The sequence below is a fragment of the Haemorhous mexicanus genome, chromosome 3 (genome assembly GCF_027477595.1).
Source record: "Haemorhous mexicanus isolate bHaeMex1 chromosome 3, bHaeMex1.pri, whole genome shotgun sequence".
Taxonomy (NCBI): Eukaryota; Metazoa; Chordata; class Aves; order Passeriformes; family Fringillidae; genus Haemorhous; species Haemorhous mexicanus.
The window spans coordinates 28,284,190-28,307,711 of NC_082343.1; the positions used below are offsets into that span (position 1 = coordinate 28,284,190).

General features: G+C 40.4%; 1 protein-coding gene across 1 annotated transcript in view; it reads left to right on the forward strand.

Annotated features, from left to right (window-relative positions):
* PRKCE (protein kinase C epsilon) overlaps window positions 1-23,522 on the forward strand; it is a 284,370-nt gene that overhangs the window by 225,836 nt on the left and 35,012 nt on the right. Inside the window, exon 11 of the mRNA XM_059841205.1 lies at window positions 2,620-2,774. Within this exon, the coding sequence (XP_059697188.1) occupies window positions 2,620-2,774 (155 nt within the window). The remainder of the gene's footprint in view (window positions 1-2,619; window positions 2,775-23,522) is intronic.

The window sequence follows — 23,522 nt, forward strand, 5'->3', positions numbered from 1 at the left end:
AAATCAGTCTTTTTCTGGTGTTATCACTGTTGGGAGCAGCAGCTCCCAGCTCAGTGACAAGCTGAGGGTCACCATTTGGGAGTCACAGCTGTAAAAGGCACAGCACCAGCACTTTGCATCAGTATTGGGTTTTTTCCTACCTGTTGTGGATGCAGCAAAATGGTAGCAATGTTGGGAATGATTATGGCTGCTCAGGAGAATGGGAATTGCAGCTTTGTTTTCCTTGTTGATCCCACTCAAGTCCAGACTGTTGACTTTAGAAAGGTTAAAATAGCAGTGTAAGAAAGTTCAATTTCAACAAGTGTTCGGAGAAGTTACTTTAGGTAAGTGTTAGCTGTGCTCTCCTCAGCCTGCAGCCCAATAGGTTTTGTGCTTGAAACACTGAACTGAATCCCTGTGAGATAATCTTAGGGAAAGACCTGCCAAGGGACACTTGAAAATGCTCTTCAGAGATACTCCTTCTGTGGTGCAGCAGTGAGAAGCCTAACAAAGGACAATGCCCACATCTTTGTAGGGATGTTGTATCCTCTTACATGATGTTCCAGTAGCAGCACAGCTGTGCTTTTGACTGACTTCATCACAAACCTGACTGTATTGGTGTTATCCCTAAGCTCTAGCTTCTGAAATCCTAATACTATCTGAGAAGCAACAGATTTTCTTTTAAAAGCAAGGCTATAATTCTTACTGGTTCCAAAGATAAATCAGACAGCCAGCACAGGGACCTGTAATTTTGCTTAAAGAAGCAAAGAGGGTGATAGTTAAACCCTACACTAATGTCAGAAGGTCTGCCCTATGATTTAGAACATATCAACAGTACTGAGCATTACAGAAAGAGCAAAGGCCTGACTCTGAATCCGTGCTCTTTTGTGTGTGTGATGCAGCCAGAAGCTTTGATGCTGTTCTTCAGGATGTTTTCCTTCCTAGGGAATGATAAGAAAAATGTTAGAAAATGTACCAAACTCATTAGCAATGTTTTACCAGGGATTGCCAGTTCACCTGGCTTTCCAAATTTCATCCAGTCCAGCAGTTTCTGTGTTCCCAAGATACAGGAGGAAAGGCACAAAGTTTTTTTTCTGCATCCTCTTTCTGTAATCAGCAAAAAGTCAGACAAACATTTCTAGCCTCCTCCAGGAAGCATCTCTGATAAGTATAACATTTAGGCACTCAATGAGCAGCATTAATGCACACACTGAAGTTCAAGGGTATTTTTAAGTGCTGTGGTCTGAGTCTGAGTTGTTGAGTAGATGATTAAAGACAAGTGACAAACATTTATGAAATTCTGGATTCATATATATAAGCTATGTCATCTGCAGGCTTGGATTCACCCGAGGGAGGTTAGCTAACTTCAATCTTCTGCTGTTTTTCCTTGTCCAAAGCAATGTCCCATCTTGTCTCCTTTTCTTCAACGCAGCACACGAGACACTAGGAACTGGAGCCAAACTGCAGTGTGAGATCAGAGCAGCACAAGGGTGAAGTCCATGCCCACACACCTGTGAATCATGTGACCAGGGAAAGAAAAGTCTGTGTCACGTCACATCAGGATTACCTCCACCTCTACCTAAACTCATGTGCATATAGCTGTAGATAATGAGCAGCAAGGAAATAAAGAATATGGAGTAGACATTCACCAAGGGTGTACAGACAAGAAGTTGAAGATTTAAGGGTATTAGTACAGACTGGGTAAAAATATAAACATTTGTAAGAAATGCTTAAAAAAATTGATCTAAATTTTATGAAGTAGAGGTAGGTCATTTCATTCCTCATGCCTTCACCTGCAATGCCAGCTTGGATAATAAATGGTCCGAGATGCCAAGCACATGTTTAGTTTGCTGATATTTTCAGTTCTGTTTCAACATGTGCTAACTTTTGGGTTAATGGTGTGGCTGCCTGAGAATCTCAGTTGCTATTCTCAAGGAACACTCATTTCTAGTTCTCCATCATGGAAATAGAGTTGAAAGCATGAACAGGGAAGGGATAAGCATTAGAAGAATATAGAAAGAACCTGATACATATTTTAACAGTGCAGTCATATTTCATTATCAGGGTTTGAGGCAATTGAAATAAACATATATAAGTGTTTGAGACTGGCAGCACTGGTTTCTGTAGCTTAACAGTTTTAAATAATTTTTTCATTATTTGGGGAAGATGCTTTGCAGACAAAGTAACTGGTAGGAGAGAAGTGCAGAAAGAAGACTGATATTTGCCCAGCAGCCTGTCCAATAGTTGACAAAATTGACATATCTTTTAGTGGGTTACTATGGCTAAATTTTCTAAAACAAAGGTTTTCATGGCTAAATTCTAAAAGAAATAACATCATTTAAGTATCTCTGTTATTACATGTACTTGATTATAATTCTATATGTATTTTTGATGTGTGGATGTTTGTGTGTTTTGTTTAATACAGTATTTTGGTTGCCTTTTTCTCATTTCTCACTTTGAGACTAATCTCATTTCCTTTAGGTTTGCTAGGTTTTGGGTATCAGCTTTCTCCTTTTTCAGAATCGTAGCATTAGTTTCTTCTATTTCTTTAAGTGCTGAAGTCATTTAAAGTGTGGCTTCAAGCAGTCCTTTATGCCACAAAAAGAAATTAGCTAAATGGCACTGTTTAATTAATTTCAGGACCGCCTCTTTTTCGTCATGGAATATGTAAATGGAGGAGACCTAATGTTTCAAATCCAACGCTCGCGCAAATTTGACGAACCTCGATCCCGCTTTTACGCTGCAGAGGTCACATCAGCACTCATGTTTCTTCACCAACACGGCGTCATCTACAGGTACTGTTTTTGATCAAAAATAAAATATTCTTGGAGCTTTGAGATGGTTTTGGCCGAAATCCTCCATCTCTTAGCAACCAGTTTTAGATTAGTTGTTTGTTCCAATTTGCTTACACAGAACTTTTTTTTGGCTGTTTATCATTGAGTATGTTAACATTTGAATAGCCTCTGCAGCAGCCGCCAGCTGTGTGTGCCAGTTTTGTGTTCTAGTCCAAATAAAGTGGGTTTGAAAAAGGTTGGCACAGTGCGACCCAGAGGTGACCTCTCTGCAGATCGGCGCAATCTCTGCACTTTCCTCCCTGTGCCATAGATTTCCTCTGCATTTCTAACCCCCTGCCACTTCCTGAGTTTGTTTGTCTTAGTTGTCTCCACTCCGATACAATTGGGATGGTCGTTTGCAATGCTTTGCTTATGCCCCTTCCTCTTGACTGTTTGGGTGAAGGCTTACTCACCAGCAGGAAGTGGCTCTTTGGAGACAATTCTGATTTGCTTTCAAGTGCCCTGCATCTATTTGAACCTCCCTCACTGGCCCCAGTCTCTAATCTTCAACAACCATGCACACAGAAAGTGCATATTGTTGTGCTGGGATGAAGAATGCATTTAGGGATAGGCTTTATTATTAAAACTAAGGATTCGCTTTGAAAAACTTCACCCTGATGTTAATGTGTTTATTAAATCCTTTATCTTGTCATTTCACACTTCCTCTCTGTTTGTATTTGTTTTTAGCAGCCTGTTATTACTTGAGATAAATTTGGGCTTTCACAAGCAGCATGCTTAACAGGTTTTGTAATATAAATCTGTCCTGTCTAGTAAAAACTCTGAATTCTTCAGATCTGACTGAGCTCTTTTTTTTCCCTTGATATTCCTACCCTCTTTCAGGTCATCAGGTTTGACTTGAGGTAGTCATCTCAGAGACAGGAGGTCACAGATTTTGTAAGCCAAACCATCAAGATAAGGATATGGAATTTGTCACATCCCTGGATTCAAATAAAGACAGGTCTTGAGAGTACTAGAGATTGAGAAGGAAATATTGAATTTTTAGTAACCAGGGCTGAGTGGTAAGTTCCATTAGAAGCAATTGGCTTTGCCACATACAAAGGGATTCAAAGGCAAATTTCTCTAAGGCGTCTCCTTTCCAGAGACATAGCAAACAGCAGGACATCACAGCTTCTGAGGAAAGTAAATCTCTTTGAAAGTGCTCTTTTCATCAAAAATCTAGTTTTCTTTATAAAACTCTTTGCTAGCTGCAGCTCTTAATCTCCATGTTTTATTAACGCTGGTATGATGTTTGCATACTGGGTTGTACTTTCGGGCCTGACACTTCACATGGGCTTGTTTTCAAGTGCTGATGATCCAACACATTTCTTACCTTTCCTGCCCATATCATATTTCCTATTCATTGTCTGCATTTGTTTCCAAAGCTAGGCATTCGTACATTCACATAATAGAATGTGGCAACTTCAGAATTTGTAAGTATCTGTCATAAGGAAAACAGACAAGCTTGGCACTTTGAAAAGTGAAGGATTTTGAGGATTTGTCTCCATTAAATACTTGAGCTAATTTGCTTCTCCTGGAAACTGGAGGTAGACACCTTGTAATTAGCAGTCATTTTAATGATTTCTGCGAGCCAGCAGGAAAGAATTAGAATAAAATTACATCTCCCTGCTTTATATGAATGTGCATTCATTCAGCCCCCCATCCTTCACTGCTCCCACCCCTTAACACAAATCCTCCTCTCTCTGCTCTTTCTTTCCTATCTCTTTTCCCTTGTCTTGCATGTAGCTTCTGCTGAGTGTTGGCTCCCAGCTGTATTGATTTGCTTCATGTGCATGTGTTCTTTCTATGACCTCATGACCAGAATGTTTCCATCACAGGAGAAATGTCCTTCTGAGACAATGTTTCATAATTTAAATTTCACAGTGTACTCACAACTTGTAGTTCAGACACTATGCTGACATGTGTGACATGCATGCTGGAGTATGACACTGAACTTGTAAATGCTGTGTTATGCTAGGGGTGAGATCAGAGGTCACATGAGAACATGAGTTGTAGGATGAAAGAATAAACTATTGGAAGCAAAAACTATTGAAAGCAACAGGAAGAAATTAGGGACAGATTCAGTTGTATTTTGTTTTGACACGAGCTTCTGGATCTTGACATGGCTGTGTCTGTAAGAATAATTCATTTTCCGAACTGTGAGAAACTAGGAGTTCAAATAGTTGTAAAATGAACATCCCAGTTATGCTGTAAAATACAAGTAGAAGGAAGAAATTATTTTAAATTAATTAATCATAAGAAAATGTCAGAATTCATTCACAATGTGTCAGGCCTTGGGAGAATGCATTTGTTCATGTCAAGCATTCATAAGAACAGTTGTCTTGCACAAACAGTTTCAGCCTAATTATTCCATACCTGACTGCATTATTTACTACAGTGTTAAAAATGCATTGGGATCAAGTCACTCCTTTACATCTCCAAGGCTCTTATTAGCTGGAAAACAAGGAAAGAAAAAGGGGGCCAAAAAAAAAGAAAATAAAACAACCTTTGCTCCTGAATAACTCCCAGTCATAACTACCTGACATGCCTTCAGATATTTTAATAAAGAATACTTGTCTTCTGTATAATTATATTTCTAGAAAAAACATTGTGGTGTGAAATTAATGGTTATTCTCCAAAATAGGAAATGTTGCTTGTGTGGGCACTACTTCAAGGAAAGTGGGGAATATATAAATAAAGTAAGATGTTTGATGGAAATGTAGGTTTCAAAATAGCTGCTATACCTTCTGATCTTTTTTCAGTCTTGTATGTGGAAGTATTTGTTTGGAGCTAAACAAAGTTATATTTTTGGAAGTAAATAACTAGTTTTAGCTCATGCTTTGGCCTGTTGGTTAGGTTTTTAGAAAGCGCTATGATGATACTAAATGATCATCTTTTATAATAACTGGTTTATCCTCATTTCCCCTGAAGTTCAAAGAGAAAGCCAGCTCCCTGTTTAGCAATAGAAATTATTCTCTGAGTTCACATCTTTGCAGCTAGCCCAACAGTTGTTCCCAGACTTGTCCAATTACAAGTGTGCTCATTGGAATTACATATATTTCCCTTATGTTTATCCTCCTTATGCTTATTGAGTTTAAGTTGGAAATAAAGATGAACCTCACAACTTTTATATATATAGAGATATTCCATTACTGAATGCATGTTTTATGATAGATAAACTTTAGGATAATTTTAAGGGTGGCATTTTTAAAGGTCTGATGTTACTGTTGTGTCAAAAACACTTCAACAGCCTAATAAAAATATTTACATCATCCCTGCCACCTTCCCTCTCATCTGGCATTCAGCTATTCAGGCACATGTCAGACTGGGGCCTGATAATACAAGTAGAGTTAATCGGTTTCAATCCCATTTTCTGGCACTTGTCCTTGTTTGTGTTATGCAATTGCAATTGCACCACTTTGAAAAAATGTATCCAAGCTTCAGGAATTAAGGACTAGGAATCTCACTTTGATTTTTTTTTTTTTTTTTTGTGAGCTGGACTGGAGTTTGAACTTGGTGATGAAAGGTTGTGGACTATGTTCAGTGTCACCTGCCTCTGGAGTACGGTGTATTTTAAGTCAGTTTTCATCATATATTAATATATATTATGTTTCTATAAAATATATTAAGATATATTCTTGTGTAGGGAAGATGAAACAAACTGTGTGTGTTAAGTAACTGTGAGTTCTGTACTCCCCTCTTGTGCTGAATTTCAACATTCCTGTGCTCTTTCTGCAGATATATGTAAACGTGGCATGTTCTTGTTTCACTTGGAGATGTTGGGCTGAGGTCAGGAGTATCTGGCTGCCTGGATGCTCTCAGTGTGGGAGTTCAAGGGAGGTGACACAAGTGACCTGCTGTGTCCTGAAATACCTACAAAGAACTGTTGTCCCCCCAGGCAGGAAGGCCAGCCCTAGAGCAGGGTACCTCTTCAGGAACAGAAATGGCAGTGTCCCCAGTTCATACATGACTTAGGAAATTACTGTGTGACTGTAAGCATTGTTTCAGTAGTTGTGTGTTGCTTGGTCTCTCTTATCCTCCAGAATCATTCAAGTGCTCTCTCTGGAGCACAAAAGAAAAAAACCTAAATGTATACAATTTCAGTTCACCTGAAAGGAGGAAAAATACCTTAACTGGGAAATTGGTGTCACCTGCTTCAGGTTGACTAATGTAGGAGCAAATTTTTTGCTTTCAAGTGTAAGATCTGTGAGATGCTGCCTTCAAATCATGCAGCACGATGGAGTCCTTATTCATAACTATGGGTTATTATGTTCCTCAGCAATATGAAGTAATAACCCAGCCTGTAACTTGCTGGAGCTTTCTAAGGCTCTCTACACTCTGTAATTAATGTGTTGGTCATGATGAAGGATTTATTAATGCTGAATTGATGTAAATGTGGATGTAAATATGCTGATGCCAATCCTTGAGTACCTCCGGGCTTTTTCCATACAGAGCTACCCTAAGAACTTGTTTGAACACTAACTGAATTTTTCCCTGGATAATCAGCTTTCCCAGCATTCCTCTTTATCAGGGCAGCACACACCAGTGTTTCAAAACTAAGAACTACCTAAAATTAAAAGCACTTTCATTAGTGTGTTTTTATGTGAAATAAGAATATTTATTTAGAAAGTGTGACTTCATTGGTGGTTGTGTGATTCAGTGCAAACTTGGCAGAGTGATGAGGAGTTATATTTACACTGATGAAAATGTTGCATGGTCAGTGGTTAACATGTTAAAAGTCATCATTCTCCCAATTTACCTTACTGTGTTATTTCTGAGTGGCAGCAGCCAAATAAAATTCCCCTCCCCCCTATTTTTTTTTTTAAGCAAAACTAGACGTGGAGCATTTTGATTCAAGTATGTAAAGATCAACTTATTGCAACTCTGAATAGTTGAAAGTTAAATTAGTGCTTTAGCTGTGGTCCATGAAAGAGGGCAAGACCTTGTACCCTCACCTGGCATATTCACACCTAAGCACAGGAATATACTGAACACGTGGTCCTCTCCACATAAGCTGCCTGTTGCAGCAGTCCACTACAGAGAAGTTACAGTTTGTTTCTGGCCCAAGTGAGCAAAAAACTATTTCCATCACCTTCAGTAAAAATAGGAAGCGAGGAGTGAATTGTGCAGGTTTCTCTGGAGTCCCAGTGTCTCCAGGGACTGCTGCCCAAGCCACTCCACCTGACCAGCGCTCCTGGCCGGGTTTGAGCCCTGGACTACATCCACACTCTCTCTGCTCTGCCTGCTCTAGCTTCTAAAACTGACCATGAGCTCCAACGGGATTTTAGTCAGTGGCCTCCTGCCCTCTTTGCACTTTTCCTTGCTGGATCTGGGCAGATCAACAGTCATGAAATGCATAAATAAGCAGGATGTCTTCCCCGCAGGAAAAGGCAGTGGGCCGGGGTGGAGAGGAGCGGAGCTGAGGGAGATGAGAAGCAGGAAGGAGAGTTGGTTCCCAGGCTTCTGGCATTCGGACCGAGGGAGTCCACCCTGCCATCTGCCCAGCTTCTGTATTGTGCTAAAGGCTCTGTCGTATAGGAGTGCCTTTGACAAGGTTTCCAGCTGTGGAAGGATGAGTAAAGGCTGTGGGAATAGGATATGAGCCACATGGTCTTGCCAACAGTAGAATGCTTTTTAAATTTCTCCTGGGTTTGGAGCATAAAAAAGTCCTTAGTTGGCTGATGCGTGGGAGTTGGGTCTGTGGGGGGGCAGGGCTGGGCAGTTAATATTTAGAAGGATAGACCAGCAGCATTGACCTTATTTGGGGAATGACAAGGTGCCTCCAGGGGGAGTTCTTGGTAGAGAGGTCAGCATTGTTTTCTTGCTTCGTGTTTGTTTGGTGCAAGATTTTCTTGTTTAATGACCGTTTGTATAGTGCTGTATTGTGTAAATAAAGCTATGACCTTTACCTTCTGATAACAGTATAGGAGTGAGTTAATGTTAAATGAGAGAGTGAGCAGGGAGTGGGAATCTGCCAGGGTTAATGCCAAGTTTACATTCCTCTGAGGGCAGCCATGTTCCGGTACCCTCGACAGAAAGGGCAACGGTACCTCTCAACAGATAATAGCAGTGAAATGTTACAGAACATATTTGTATTTATTTCTGGGTGAATGTCACTGATTTTAGATGATTGATGTTTGTGTCTTTATTTTATAACAGGAAGAAATGTGTGTTATCTCTCAGCATTTGATAAGAAGATTTTAACTCAGAGAAACATACACAAATTAAAAATCCAGTAGAGCTGCAGCACATGTGAAACTGAACTGTACTGATTCAGAACAAGCCCATTAGTTTTCCTAAACTGCTGAGACACAGAGCTGTTTCTGCAGAATCAGATACACTAGCTCCAAACAAAATCATACTCTGCAAACTATTTTCTAACAGAAGAAAGAGAAGGCTTTCTGTGTCACAATGCAGTAAAAATCTAAAGGTGCTTCCTACATGTAATTCTGCTGCTAACAGACAAGACTCAGGACTGAATTTTACTGTGCTCTTCAGTCATGTTTGTCTTCAAACAATGAAAAATATTTCTATAACCCAGTTGCAGTGGTGTTGAAACTATGTCACATTAAGGGTGATGCTTTGCCTTTTTTGTCCTATTGAATGCATCTACTAAAGTTTCATAATAATGGAGAGAAGTGCACAGCAAGTATGGTTCTGAGGTGATAGGCTTTTAACAAAGATTTTTGGTGCTCTTGAGATGCTTCATGCAACAAAGAATTGCTGAATAATGGAACTGTAGAATCACTTGGGTTGGAAGGAAGTGTAAAGATCATCTAGTATCAGCACCCTGCCATAGGCAAGGACACCTCCTGCTAGACCAGGTTGCTCAGAGCCCCATCCAACCTGGCCACTTCCAGGGATGAGGCATTCACAGCTTCATTGGGCAACCCATTCCAGTGACTCACTGCCTTCATGGTAAAGAATTTCTTCTTAATATCCAAAAATACTGGCAGTTTGAATCCATTCCCCCCTGTCCTGTCACTACATGCTCTGGTAAATAGTCCTCCTCCATCTTTCTTGTAGGCTCCCTTCAGGCACTGGAAAGCCAGAGTCATGCCGTTCTGAAGCCTTCTCTTTTCCAGGCTGCACAGTCCCAATTCTCTCAGCCTTTCCTCACAGGAGAAGTGCTCCATGTCTCTAATTATCTTTGTGGCCCTCCTCTGGGCTTTCTCCAATGGGCCCATGTCTTCTGGAGACCAGAGCTGGATGCAGCACTGCTGGTGGGATCTCACCAGAGGGGAGTAGAGGGACAAAACCTTCTCCCTGGTCCTGCTGCCCACAGTGCTTTGGGTGCAGCCCAGGATATAATCCACATTCTTGGCTGTAAAGTTGGGAAGTAATGCAAAATGTTAGATGAAAACAAATAAGGAACTTTATTTAGTTGGGGAGTTTTTAATAGTGATGACAAAAATGCTGAACAACCTTAAAAGAGACTTTGAATTATGCCCTTCAGTAAAGACATTTACATACAACTTCTATTTTTTTGGCCAGAACCTTGCTACTTTGGGTTCAATGTTTGCATTTGTCCTCTTTGCCCATCTTCCCACCCCCTCTTTTATCCACCTCTTTGTTATATAAGAGCTTATCACTTAGACACTGCTCCAGCAAACATTCCTGCATGCAGATCACTACTCAAAGGCTGACTTTGATTGTGAGACTACATATGCATGATATCTGCAGCTTCTTGAATGAGTTGGGACCTTGGTTTGACTTCTTAGATAGAAAACATGTTCATTTTAAAAGAGCAAATCATCACATTTGAGAAGGCACTGCTATTAAAAACCATATGTTCTTTTGCTTAAAACTGCAAAAGGCAGTGGAAAATGAAAATTTAGGCAATCCAAGAGCTGACATAACTGAGTTATCACTGAATCCTTTGAAAATTTTGCAAATGTCTGTTTAGCTGTGTGTACTCCAATGGAAGGAAACAGAAATAATTGTTCATTAGGAGGTTAACAAAATAGACCTAAAAAACTAAAACAGAGAAAATAGAGCCAGTAAGAGCACCAGCATTTTGGGGAGTGCTCCAAAGTCTCTATTGCTACCAGAATAAATAGTGGTAGGATTACATCAGAAAGACCTTGAACAGGCAAGGTGCAGTCTAACCAAGGGAATCAGAAAGTGGAACAGAATGGCTCTGTTGGCCCTGAGAGTGCTAAAAATGAGCAGAAAGGGGAGGGGTAACAAGGCCAGAGTGATAATAAATCCCTTCTTGTGCCAAGAGAATGTGCAGTAATGCATGCCCCTCTCCTTGGCTGCCACTGTGTCACAGAGCCTGAACAAGCAGCTCCCCAGAGCAGCAGACAGTAGGAGAAATAATCACAAGTAGGAGCCTTCATCATCTCAGCAGCATTGAGTACATGTGGAGGAGGCAGATGTGGAGCAGGAATAGCAGTGTTGCCAAGGGCAGCTTTTACCAAGATGGGAGATTGTGTAGGCTCTGCACTGTTATATCCCCAGCAATGGATGGCTCCAGGGACACACAATTTACTACCAGCACCAAGCTGAGTTTTAGTCCCCCAAGATCACTTATGATGGGGGTACAATATTTTAGATTAAAAAACATTTCTACAGTAACATCCAGCTTTTGAAAAGAGAGGCTTATGAGAAGCCCAAGCAATACTTCTCACAAAGTACATACCCCATGGGCCTTCACTTCTTGCTTCCTGCTTAAAGAATTTGTTTCCAGTAGTCAGTCGTACCAAAGAGGAGAGAGAGACTGCAAATAAACAGGAGAGGCCAGCAAATTAAAGCATGTGATTTCCCCTTCAAGGGAAGGGAAGGATGGGATGGCAGCAGTAGATTGCCAGTACAGCAGTCACTATGGGTGCACTTTGGTATGAAACTGAGGAACACAGAAGCAGCACCTAAAAAATTGACTGAGGAAAGCTTGGTCACTAATTACCTGAACAGAGGAACTTCATAGGTTCAAAACATGGAATATAAAGTATAAAATTAAATGGTCACAAATAAACATTATAGCTCTTCACCAGGTATTTACTAGATTTATTATAGGGTTTCCAAGGGAGATCCTGTGGTCTACTAAGACCCATTTTAAAAAATGCCTAAATATATTCTAACACAAATAATGAGTCAGATGGAATTGCTATGGTCAGTTAAGTGCATAATGGATATTTAAAAGCTTTCAAACATCAATAAATCTGAAAGAGCTCTAACAGAGTACTTGTAGAACAAAAATAATTGGCACTTAAGAAACTGCCTGAGTGTGTAGCTGTGTAACTTTAACTACCAGTGAGAGGACAGCAAGTGTTTATGGTACTGTATACTGAGGATATAAAAGGAATACCAAATGCCTGCCAGTTCATTTGCTGATAATCTGTAATGGGTCCATAGAGGCCATAACTATTATCAAGAAGCTCTGATTCTCATTTATATGAAAGTCTTTAAATAAAAAGGATCCTCAGGTTGTGCAGGAAGAGAGTAGACAGCAGCTCAGCAGCACATATGCCTTGCACGAGACTGAAGGTATCTGCTGCAATCTCATTGAAGCTGCCTCTGCTAAAACCCTGCAAGTTAATTTCCACAGACACTGAGTGAGAAATGACCCAAGGAGAGCAGAAAGAAACCCTTTGGACAACCCTGGTTTTTAGGCAGGTTCTCTTTTCACCTTTTGAAAATTCCCAAAAGAAAAAGAAGGAAATATTTTGCCAGCTCCAGATCAGAGCTAGTGGTGTGTTTGCACGCAAAGTAGGGCAAAAGTTTGGGGTTTCTGAGGATGTCCCAAGAGGAAGAGGATTTCACCATAATTTCTAAAACATCTGCAGATTGAGTCGTTGTTTTGTCCATGAGCAAGAGGGCTTGAAGAAATTTTGAAACAGCATCCTGGAAATTCTCTCAGTAATAACAACAAAACATTAACTGGTATAGTGAGCTACAGCTTATAAAGCCAGACACAATTCGATGACAAATCTGGTATAAATCATTAGCACTACAGACATTTCTCCCCTGGCTCAGATATGTGTGCTCTTAGTTAGGGCAAAGCAATATAAGCCATATCCAAGACAGATTACACTAAAATCAAAAATTGTGCCCATAGCACATGTAATAATAGGGTTTGGTTTTTACACACCTTATGTAATGGAATCCATTTTAAAAGCAGTCAAACATAGTTATGTTTGCCTAATTACAGCAACAGAATTATGGGGTTGGGAAGACAGCAGAAGGATTTGTGTCTGGGGCTGAGTGGGCAGTAAAGGATGAAAGGGTGGAGCGCTATCATTGCTAATAGAGTATTTTGTGTCATCATTTAATGAGTCTGAGCTGAGAATCACTGTGCTCCTTAATATTTTTTTGCTACACTATCAAGACTTAATGCAATACTATTAATTGGCTACAGAGACTAAAAACTAATACCCTTATTTGTTTCAGGGTTGGGCGCTAGTGAGTTTAATACATCATATTAGAGATATAGTACAGCTTCTGCAACTTCTCTCCCATTCTGCTTGAAAAGCATTTGGATAATCTTTCTCAGAGATTTGTTTGTACATGGAGTTTTATTTGGAATTCAAAATGTGATAATAGATAATAAAAATATGTTGTAAATACGACTATGACATAACATGGGAGTAGAGAAGCCACTATCTGGTGTATAAGTGACTCTTTCTTTAAAAATCTCTGATTTACGGTAAAACCTCTTTCCAACACCAGAAGAAGAAAAGCAATTTTACAATGGAATTAAATTGTACTCAGTATGCTCAATTTAAGGCTGTCAGAAGGATGCAAAGAGACTTTATTGTGCATTATAATTTAATTAAACTTTATGTGTAAGCTGTATAATTAGGTTCCTTGCTAGTCTTTGCCCACATAACTATCTGGGAGCTTTATGGGATAATTTCTGCTCTTGTCAGAACATAAAGTCTGGTTGGCAGGTCTCGGAAGAGGCTGGGCATGCAGAAATTACCAAGATAATTCCTCAAGCCCAAAATAGGTTTTTCACATTCACAAAATTGTTCAAGGACAGCCTACACTGACCAATAGTTAATATTATAATCCTACTGAAGTTAATATTTACATGCAGTGACTACCCAGTAAGTACCAAATGTTAGAGGTTAAAATCACATTTTAGCTCCTCAAATCTTTATTCAGAAGTGCCTCTCTCTTGCATTTGGGCTGGACTGGTGCCTCCCTTGGTAGTCTGTCTTCACAGCTGAAGGTAAATTGCTACTGCAATTTGATGTTGGCTAAAGTGAGTACACTGTAAATTTCCTAAGCCATGCCATGTTTTATTTCACGTGAATGACTCATGAGTCATCTTTCCATTGCATTCATATTCATTAAAAATCGTGAGGTGCCTTGTATAAGTAGATTTTAAGTGGTGACATTATAAGTTGGAACTACAGCCAAAGTAGCTTTCCCAAGTACATTTTCTGGAGGAGATGGGGGAAGGCTGCAGGAGCTACATTTGAAGCAATGCGGGAGTTGAAACTTCCTGCACATGAAAAGATTGTCTAGATATGTTTGTGGAGCTTCCTGGCAGAGGTTGGGGCAAAAGTAATTTGATTTTGCTACACAAATGTAATTTTAAAATAGTATCTTATAAAATATAGTTCTGTGCATTAACATACATAGTCCTTTTTAATTACTTATCCAAGCAATAACTGGATTTTGAACCATCAGATTCTATGACCTCTGTCTGGAAGCAGTATTAGGAATTTATTTCATGCACAGATCAACATATAAGTGCAAACAACTCCCATTTTTTCAGGCGTCTTCTTCACGCTTTTTGGACAAATAATATTCTTCTTAATTTTGCCAGAATCCCTCCACTGCAGTGATCTTCCATCAAACATTATAGAAAATTGTTAATTCTACAGAATTTTGAACAGACAAATCTCTCTGTAAATGTCTCTGCTTTTAGAAAATTAAAGGACAAAATGAATTTCACTCACAGTTTTTACAAGAATTTCTGCAGAAATTGGTTAAACTGCTATTGACTGCTGCTGTTTTGATCCCAGATAAACACAGCAGGGTTAGAAAAGGTTTCAAATTAAAAGCCTACATACCCTTCCCAAGTTCAGACCACGTGATAGGTTAAAAACATGTTTAGGCATGTGAACTATGCTACTGAAATCAGAATAGAAGCAAAAATTACTAAAATCTTTCTTCTACTTATTCCATATAAGTAAACATTTTGTTGGAAGCAACATTCTCCCTGTGTTACATCATTTCATTTATGCTATATAATTTATTTAGTCCTTTCTGTGTAATATTACAGGCACCACTCTGTGGAAATGCTTTCCATAAAAAGACCAAAGTGAGGTTAGAAAAAATCAGTGTCTGTACAAAAGTTCACTGCAGAGTTTTTCTGTTCTGAATAAGAAAGCATTTTTCTCCATGGAAACATGATATGGAGCTTAACAAGAGTCTGCTTACTGCTGGGAGCTGTGTTTGTTCCCTGCTAAGGACACCCTTGGGAGCATAGGGAAGAGGATTCTTTTCAATTGATTTCTTTTATAAAAAGAAACATTTTTTGTAAAAACCTCCAGCAACCCTTCTCTTTTACACTTTCTGGGCTTCATAAAGATGCAGAGAGCATTGGCTAGTATGGAAAAGGCACTGAAATGTTGGCTTAAGCTGGTCCATCAATGGCTTCCTCAGGATTTGCTCCCAGTCACCTGTGTTTGGCCATTTTATTGTATGTCCTGTGTTGTGGTTGCCAGACTAAAATATTTCCTTTTCTTTTTTTTTTTTTTTTAATCTTCCTTAAATTTTGGGGAGTGTGTACATAGTGTTTGTTCACTAGGAATGAATGAAAGAAAAAGAGGGAATGAAAGGAAAAAGAAGACCAAGGCAAGTTATAGCATAGGTTCCCTGCATTGCTGTGTTTTCACTTTTCCCCTGAATCTAATAGTAGTTCCATCTATTCCAGAGAGAATCACAAAATAGGCATTATTAAGGATGTAAAAGATTAGTGCTAACTTTTACTAGCAGACTGTAATATTTTACAAGCTTCATCTTTGCTGTGTGCTCTCATCTTGGAGTATGCTGACAGTCTGGTTCCTTCTCTGAGAAATGGCAATTTCTTTCCATTAGTTTTCTTTTAATAAACAACCTCATTGGAATTAAGAAGATAATCTGTATTAGCACTGAATAGCCTTCGTTGCTTGTATCTGTGTTTAAAAGGTGGATAACAAGGTTGCTCTTAGTCTTATTGCAGTGTTCAGGCAACCTGGACTTCTCATTAGGTAACAGAACTGGACCAAAGCACAAGTTTTCTTCATAGCTGCTGGGAATCATAGAATGATAGCATATCAGATGGGAAGGAGACCCAGGGATCCTCCAATCCAACCTTTCTTGGTAAAAGCACTGTCCAGATAAGACAGCCCAGCAGCTTCTCCAGCTGAATCTTAAGAGTGTCCAATACTGGGGGATCCTGTACTTCACCAGGGACATAGTTTCAATGCCAGATATTTCCCATTGTGAAAAATTTTCTTCTCGTGTCTAATTGGAATCACTCAAGGACTAATGAATGGTCTTCTTTTTATCTTGTGATTTCTTCTAAAACCTAACTTCTTCTAAAATCTAACTTCTTTGTTCCTTTTAAATAGTGGAACATAGTGAGAAGGTCTACCTTGAGCCTTCTCTTCTGAAGGCTGAACAGCCCAGTTCTCTCAGCCTTTCATCATATATGGCAGGATTCTCAGTCCTTTGGTCATCTTTTTAGGGCTGCCCTTGTTAATGCAGCCCAGTGTCCTATTTGCTTTCTTCACATTGTTCACTCACACTGAGCTTGCTGTCCACCAGGACCACCAGATCTCTTTCCACAGAGCTGCTCCCTTGCTGGGTAGACACCGGTTTATGCTCCACTCCTGCATTATGTTTTCCCAGGTGCAAGACCTTACACTTGCTTTTGTTGAGTTTTGTAACATCAGCTCACTCTTCCAGACTATCCAGGTCTTCCTGCAGGGTGGTTCTCTTTCGAATGTGTCCACTTCCCCACTCAGTTTGGTGTTGACATCAGTCTTCATCAGGGTACACTTGATCCCACCATGCAGATCACTTGTGAAAATATTAACCTTGAGACCAGGATAGATCCCTGCGGGACCTCACTGGTGAAAAGCTGCCAGTTCTAAAGGGAACTATTTACCACCACGCTGGGTGTGTCCTGCCAGCCAGTTCCCCATGAGCCACATGGACTCATCCAGGCTGTAACAGATCAGATTCTTCAGGACAAAGCTGTGAGAAACCATGTTCAAAGCCTTGGTGGAATGAAGGTTGATGATGTCCACCACTCGCCCCACTTCAACTGAGCAGATTACTTTGTCATTGAATGCCAGCAGGTTTGTCACATACAATTTGCCTTTGGCTAATCCATTATGGCTTTTCCCAATCATGTGCTTCATCTGACTTGTGACAGCCCCAGGAGGATTTGTTCCATAACTTTCCCGGGACCTGAAAGTTAAGACTGATGAGCATGTTGTTTTCTGGATCCTCCTTTTAGCCCTTCTTGTAGATGGGGTTGACGTTAGACTTCTTCCAGTCTTCTGGAATCTCCATGACTTCTCAAAGGTTATGGAGAGCAGCTTTGCAGTGATGTCAGCCAGCTTCCTTGATACCCTCTGGTGGATATTGTCAGGGCCCAGTGATTTGTAGGGGTGAAGCTCCTGTAATACTTTATACACCAACTCCTCCTTCACTGACAGTGAGTGTGTGTTTTCATGCTTTATCCCAAGCCCAGGCACCCAACAGTGTTGGTGAAGAAAGTTTTGGCAAGTGCTGCGTTTTCAGTGTTGTTGATGACTAATTAACCTCTTCTGTTTAACAGTAGAAACATTTTTTGCTTCTATATCTGCATGTTCTTTAGTTACCTAAGAACCCTTTCTTGTGTTTTTTGATGTCTTTGTCCAGTTTCAGCTCACTCTGAATTTTTGCTTTTTAAACTCCATCTCGGCACACTCTGGCAATGCCATTGTATTTCTTAAAGGATATTAATCTGCTTTTCCATCTCTCGTACACTTCTCTTTTGGTTTCTGAGCAGACAGAGAAGCTCACAATTAAGCCAAGGGAAATCTCTTGCTCTGCCAAATTTCCGTACTTAAAAGGGGATGCACTGGTTTTGTATTTCCAGGAGAGCATGCTTGAAACACCCTAGCTTAGTTCCTTTCTTGTCCATGGAAGCTTCCCAAGGAATCCCTCCTAACTGACCTCTGTGCAAGCTGAATTTTGCTCTTCTAAAATCTAACACCTTTGTCTTAGTACTAAGCTTCAACGTGCTCAGCCAGATCCCAAAATCCCAGATTATGGTGATCACTGCAGCCAAAGCTATCACTGATGAAGATACTACAAAGCAGGTTTACTTGGTAAACTACTTTGCAAGTAGCGAGCCCAACAGTGCCTCATTCCTGGTTGGCACAACTAATGTTTGTATGAGGAAGCGGTTCTCTGCGCATTCCAGGAATTTGATGGATGATACATGAGCTTCTGAGTTGTTTTTCCAACAAATGTATGGGTAGTTGAAGGGAATCATGACACTCAGGTTCTGTTGACCTAAAGCTTGCTTTAAATAACACAAATTTTGGTTTTTTGGGCCTTATTTTCTAATTGGGAGGTCAGTAGTTGGTGCCTACTCTATGATCCCCATTGGAGACAGCCATTTTTTTCTTGACCCACAGGAATTCAGTAGGGCTTCCACAATCACCATAGCTGACTCCTACACATACAAGCTTCTCCTTAACACAGAGCATGACTCCTCCTCCTTTTCTTCCCTGCCTGTCTTTATGTGACAGCCCGTAGCCATCCATCATGGTCCTCCAGTCATGTGAGTTGTCCCACCATGTTCAGTTATCCCCATTTTCTGACTGGGCCCAGAGCCCCAGTTCCTTGTGTTTGTTCCCCAGGCTGTATGCATTGGTATACATACTCTTGTGATGGTTGGTCTTTTGTTTCTCATCTTGGAAGGCAGCTAAGGAATGTTTGACCTTACTCTGGTTGGCCTGGTTTATTCCCCAGGTGGTTGAAATGGCATGAGTGCTGCCACTTTGGACCCCACCTGCTAAGTCCTTTAGTTTAAAGCCCACCTCACCACAGTGGCCAGCCTGTTACCAGAGATTCCCTTGCCTCTTCTATACAGGTGGATCCCATTTCTCCCTGACACACTAAGAGTCATTGAAGAACGTCCAATTGTTATAAAAGCCAAAACCCTTGTGACTGCCCCAGCCACAAAGACAGAAGTTGATTTGCATGATGCATCTCTTTTTTGCTTCATATATCTCTCCAAGTGGTTAAACAGGAGAGATAACTTGTGCACCAATACTTTTTGCTTCCCCTCTCAGAGCTCTGTAGTCTTCCCCCACTGTGGCCCAGGTTCCAGCCTGCCATGTCATTTATGCCTACATGACATAAGAGCAGCTTGGGGAGAGCATTGTGTGTTGGTGACAATTTGTGGCACCCTTTTGGCAACCTCCTGGACCTTAGCTCCTGGAATGCAGCACACCTCCAGTGGCTCTCAGGCTGGCAGGTGGGTGCCTCAGTGCCCCTTAACAAAGAGTCACTCACTGTGAGTCTTCGTCATTGCCTTTCACTGCATGCCACTGGTAGAGTTTCTCCATGCAGACCTCGCTCCTCACGGGTGCCTACAGCTATTAAAGCTTCATATGTGGTTTTGGTGGGAATGCTGGAGGGTGGGGAATGAAGTAGAGTCCTACTTTTGATCAGCACCAGGGTCCAAGGTGCCTCCTTATCTGTGGCGTCCACCACAATAATCAGCTCCATCTCAGCACTTCTAATGCTGCACAGCCTTTTAACTGTTTCCTGCCCCTCCTGATGTAACAGGTCTTCAGCCTGTGCTCATCTTTGATAGGTCACCTTTTCTCTGGGAGAAAGATCTAGGCTCTTATTGTAGTCTACCACCCATTTTGAAGCATCTTTCCTTACTAGTTCCATATGGCTGGAAGCATCAGAAGCTTTCTCTGTAGAATTGCTGGGTTTAGCACAGCCTGGTTTTCCCTTCTTCAATCACTCAACAATATGTTTGGTGCTGGTCATTTCCGAGGCAGGTGGTGACATTTGTATTACATTAACCAGGAAAATGTCATCTGGCATTCATGGAAGAAAAAGACTTTTTCTCTCCAAAAATAATAGGGTCAGGGCACAGGACAGGGGGTTATATACACCTTAAAATGATCTGCATTTAGCATGACAGCAGGATAACAATATATAAGAATGGTTACAATTCACCTCCTCTATCACAGCTTTGACTATCATTCAATAGTAATGTCAGAACTTACTCTTGATCTTAATAGTCACTGTGGTGGAAATGATAGGCTTCCAGCCAGGGAAGTTTGTTTGCTCAGTATTGTGATTGGGAATGAAAACCCATCTCCCCTGTTGGACTTATATCATATTAGAATAATATTGGTCTTGTTACTCAGCATGAGGTGGATTGACCTTTAGGCTAGGGGAAGTGTAAGGCTAACAAGTTAAATGCCATTGAAAACAACTGGCTAAATCATAAATTCAAACTGACCTGGTTTATGTATCTGTGATTTAAGGAAGAAATTTGGAGAAGCTGGATAGATCCAGGGCTAAACAACTGAAAGAGAGAGACTAAAATACTCAACTTCAGTTGATTAAAGATATTCTGATCCTGTTTTTCTCTGGTGTCTTGACCTTACTAAAGTTCACTTAGTATGTAATGGAAAAAACAACGGGTTTGATAGCAAAATACAGGAAATGCCTGCAATCATGCCTGATTACAGTAGCAGCTTTTCTTCTGCTTTGTTGGGGTTTTTGTTCAGAATACTCTCTCTGTGTGCCTGAAACAATGTAGAATAATACTGCTTTGGAGCCCTTTATTAGGTGTGTCAAAGCAGAGCAATTAGATGTCTGGCTTTTTGATGGATATGCATGTAGGGAGTTTTTGCACAGGAGTGCTCCATGGGACCTAAGTGAGAAAAAATAAGAATTATTAGAAGGCATAACTTAAAAGCCTAGAAAATTGTGTGTGTGACAATTCCTCCATGACTGAAAAGAAAAATAAATGCAGGTTTTTTAAGAAATCTGCCTTTGTTTGACTTTCAACTACAAAAAGCGGAAGTTTTACAACTTTGAATTTGAATGAAATCTCTGTCAGGAATAAAGGAAGACAGGAAGAAGATTACACTGGATGTACACAGAGGCTCAGATTTATCTCACCTAACTTTAGGAACACAACTGAAGCTTTCAAGTCAGGATCCTGCTTCTCCTGGAGTACTTTTACAGTCAGTGGAGTAGGACAGACTGCTTTAGGAAGCTGTGCAGCCCATATGTTCTGTGTATCATCTGCCTGAAGATATCTGTGGAGATGGCCATGGAAGGAGCCTGGGGCAAACCATGGTACTTCAGTTAGCCTCCTATGACTGGTGGCATAAATCGAGTCAGAATCCTGCAAAATACAAGATAGAAATTCAAAACCAGAACAAAATGTTTCAGAACTCTAGTTACATTCATGTTTAAGGCAAATTTTGAATATTGATGGAATTAGGATTGATTACAGTAATTATCAATTCTGGTTTTCCAGATACCTGTAAAAGATAAAAGATCCTTGTTGTGGGTTATTGAGTTACAAGGATTCATTGCTGAGACAGCTCAATGAGAACTGCTACAGACATGCAAGATGCTGCCTAGATATGCATGCATTTGTTTGGTGCACCGTTTTCCCACTCTCAGTCAAACTTTGGTTAGACACAGAAACTGTATGCCTGAAGTGCAAGTGCTCTTTTCTTTCTGCATGCATGATTTGTACTCTATTGTTGTTCAAATGATAATGATTTTGCCATCCTACCTACTAAGATCATTGAGGAAAAAAAAAATACAAGAAAAAGAAAAACTTCTGAGCAGATCCGAACTTCATTAGGGTGTCCACTGATAAATGTGCTTTCTAAGGTTCTGGTAACATTTTTTTCAGAACTGAGTTTTCAAAACTTGATCTAACAAGCTTTTCTAGCTTCACCCTGTCCTTTCACAGTCTTTCATCAAGTGGTTTTATCAAATAATGATTAAGTATTGTTTTCTTTAAAAGGATTATGGACATACATAGTAGGCACTTTTAATTTGTGCTCCACCTAAGCTATTGTTATAATACACAATCTTATTTTGATGTTATTTGAGATGCAAAAATAAGAGCACTGAACCTCACAGAGTAGCATACCACAGTTTGAGTCAGACCTTGGCTAAGCCTGGGGACCTCTCTTGTCTTCAGTGAGATCACCAAGGTGTCAGTGAGGACAAGGTTTATCACATTACACATTTAGCAATTACTTAACACATGGGCTTTGTAGTGGAGGCTGAGACAGCAAATGTCATTAGCAGTAGGACAGATTTCACCCCATTGTTCCCACCCTGAATATGCAGAGCCAGTTAAGAATTTTTCAGCTGAAGTTTTCAAGGAAAAAGTAAGAAAATGGTGGTTTAAACTGAAGTAGAGAGAGTGAGAACAAAAGAAGAAAATCCCTGAGGAAACTCCTGGTAGCCTTAACGTTGGGACGCTCAGCAGGGTGGGGGAGGACCAGGACATGCAGGTGGGTCAGCCCCGTGCAGAGCCATTCCCTGGCTGGACCACCAGGCTGGAGGCTGCTTACCTTACTTTCACAAAAAGCACAAAGTGATTGTAAAATCTCAAGAAGGCTTACAAAATGGGAAGATAAATTGGTATCTAATTTAACTGCAAGTTTCTGAGGCAGGTTGTTTGTCCTATGCAATAGGCTTAATATGAAGCCAGGTCCATTCTTGGCAGTTCTTATTTGGTACAAAAACTCCAGGCCTGTGGGCCATGGGAAGGGAGAGTTGCCACTGGGATCCTACAAAAAGCTTGTCTAAATAAAGTCTTTGGCAGTAAGCTGAATCAAGAGGCAGCATTGTAGTGCTATATCACATTCCTATCTCAGACCCATGGAAAAATTGTTGCATTCCCAGGTGTGGGAGTCATGAAGGATGAGGTTTATAAAGTAACATGATGTGAATGCTAAGGCAACTTTCTCTTGAAAGAGAAATAGAAACCACTCCCTTCTGTGCTTAGCCGATTTTAGAGAAAGTTTTACATAATGCATTTTTGAACTCGTACATATTTCACTTAGGTTCACAAATAAAAATGTGAAAATAATAAGAAAGGAAAAGTCATTCAAAGGAAAGCTGTTAAGTACAATATATTTATTTGCCTGCACATTATTTAAAGGAAACCCAGCATAATAAGATAAGCAGCTCAGGCTCGGTAATGTCCTAATCTGCTACCGACAATTGTAATAAAGTTATGGTCAAAGCCAGTAGAAAGCCATATAAAGAAATTATTTTAAAGAATTTTTTTTTTCTGCTATTGTAAAAGGCATTGGTTTCCTTAAGCTGCTGGAAATGAATATTAAACCTTTGTTCAATATGTCAGTAAGACGTCAGTAAACAGGGAGGACCACGGAATACATACAGCCTTCTTTTCTACTTTGGGACCTTGCTGACCTGAAAGGCTTCTCAGTGTGGGCACTGCTGGAGAGGTGATGTAACACATCTTCAAGCCTCCCTTTTGCCTCGGAGCAATGAGGGCTTACAGAGCCATAGACAGTGATTGTGTGTTTATCTCCCTCTGATGTCTTTGGTGGGTAGAGAGCAAACTGGCTTTTGCTGCAGTTTCTTAGCCCTCCTCGCATCCCCGCCACCCCTCAGTCCACAAATCATTTGTGCAAATGGCAGGGTGGTGGATGTTGTGTTATATAAGGAAAGTCA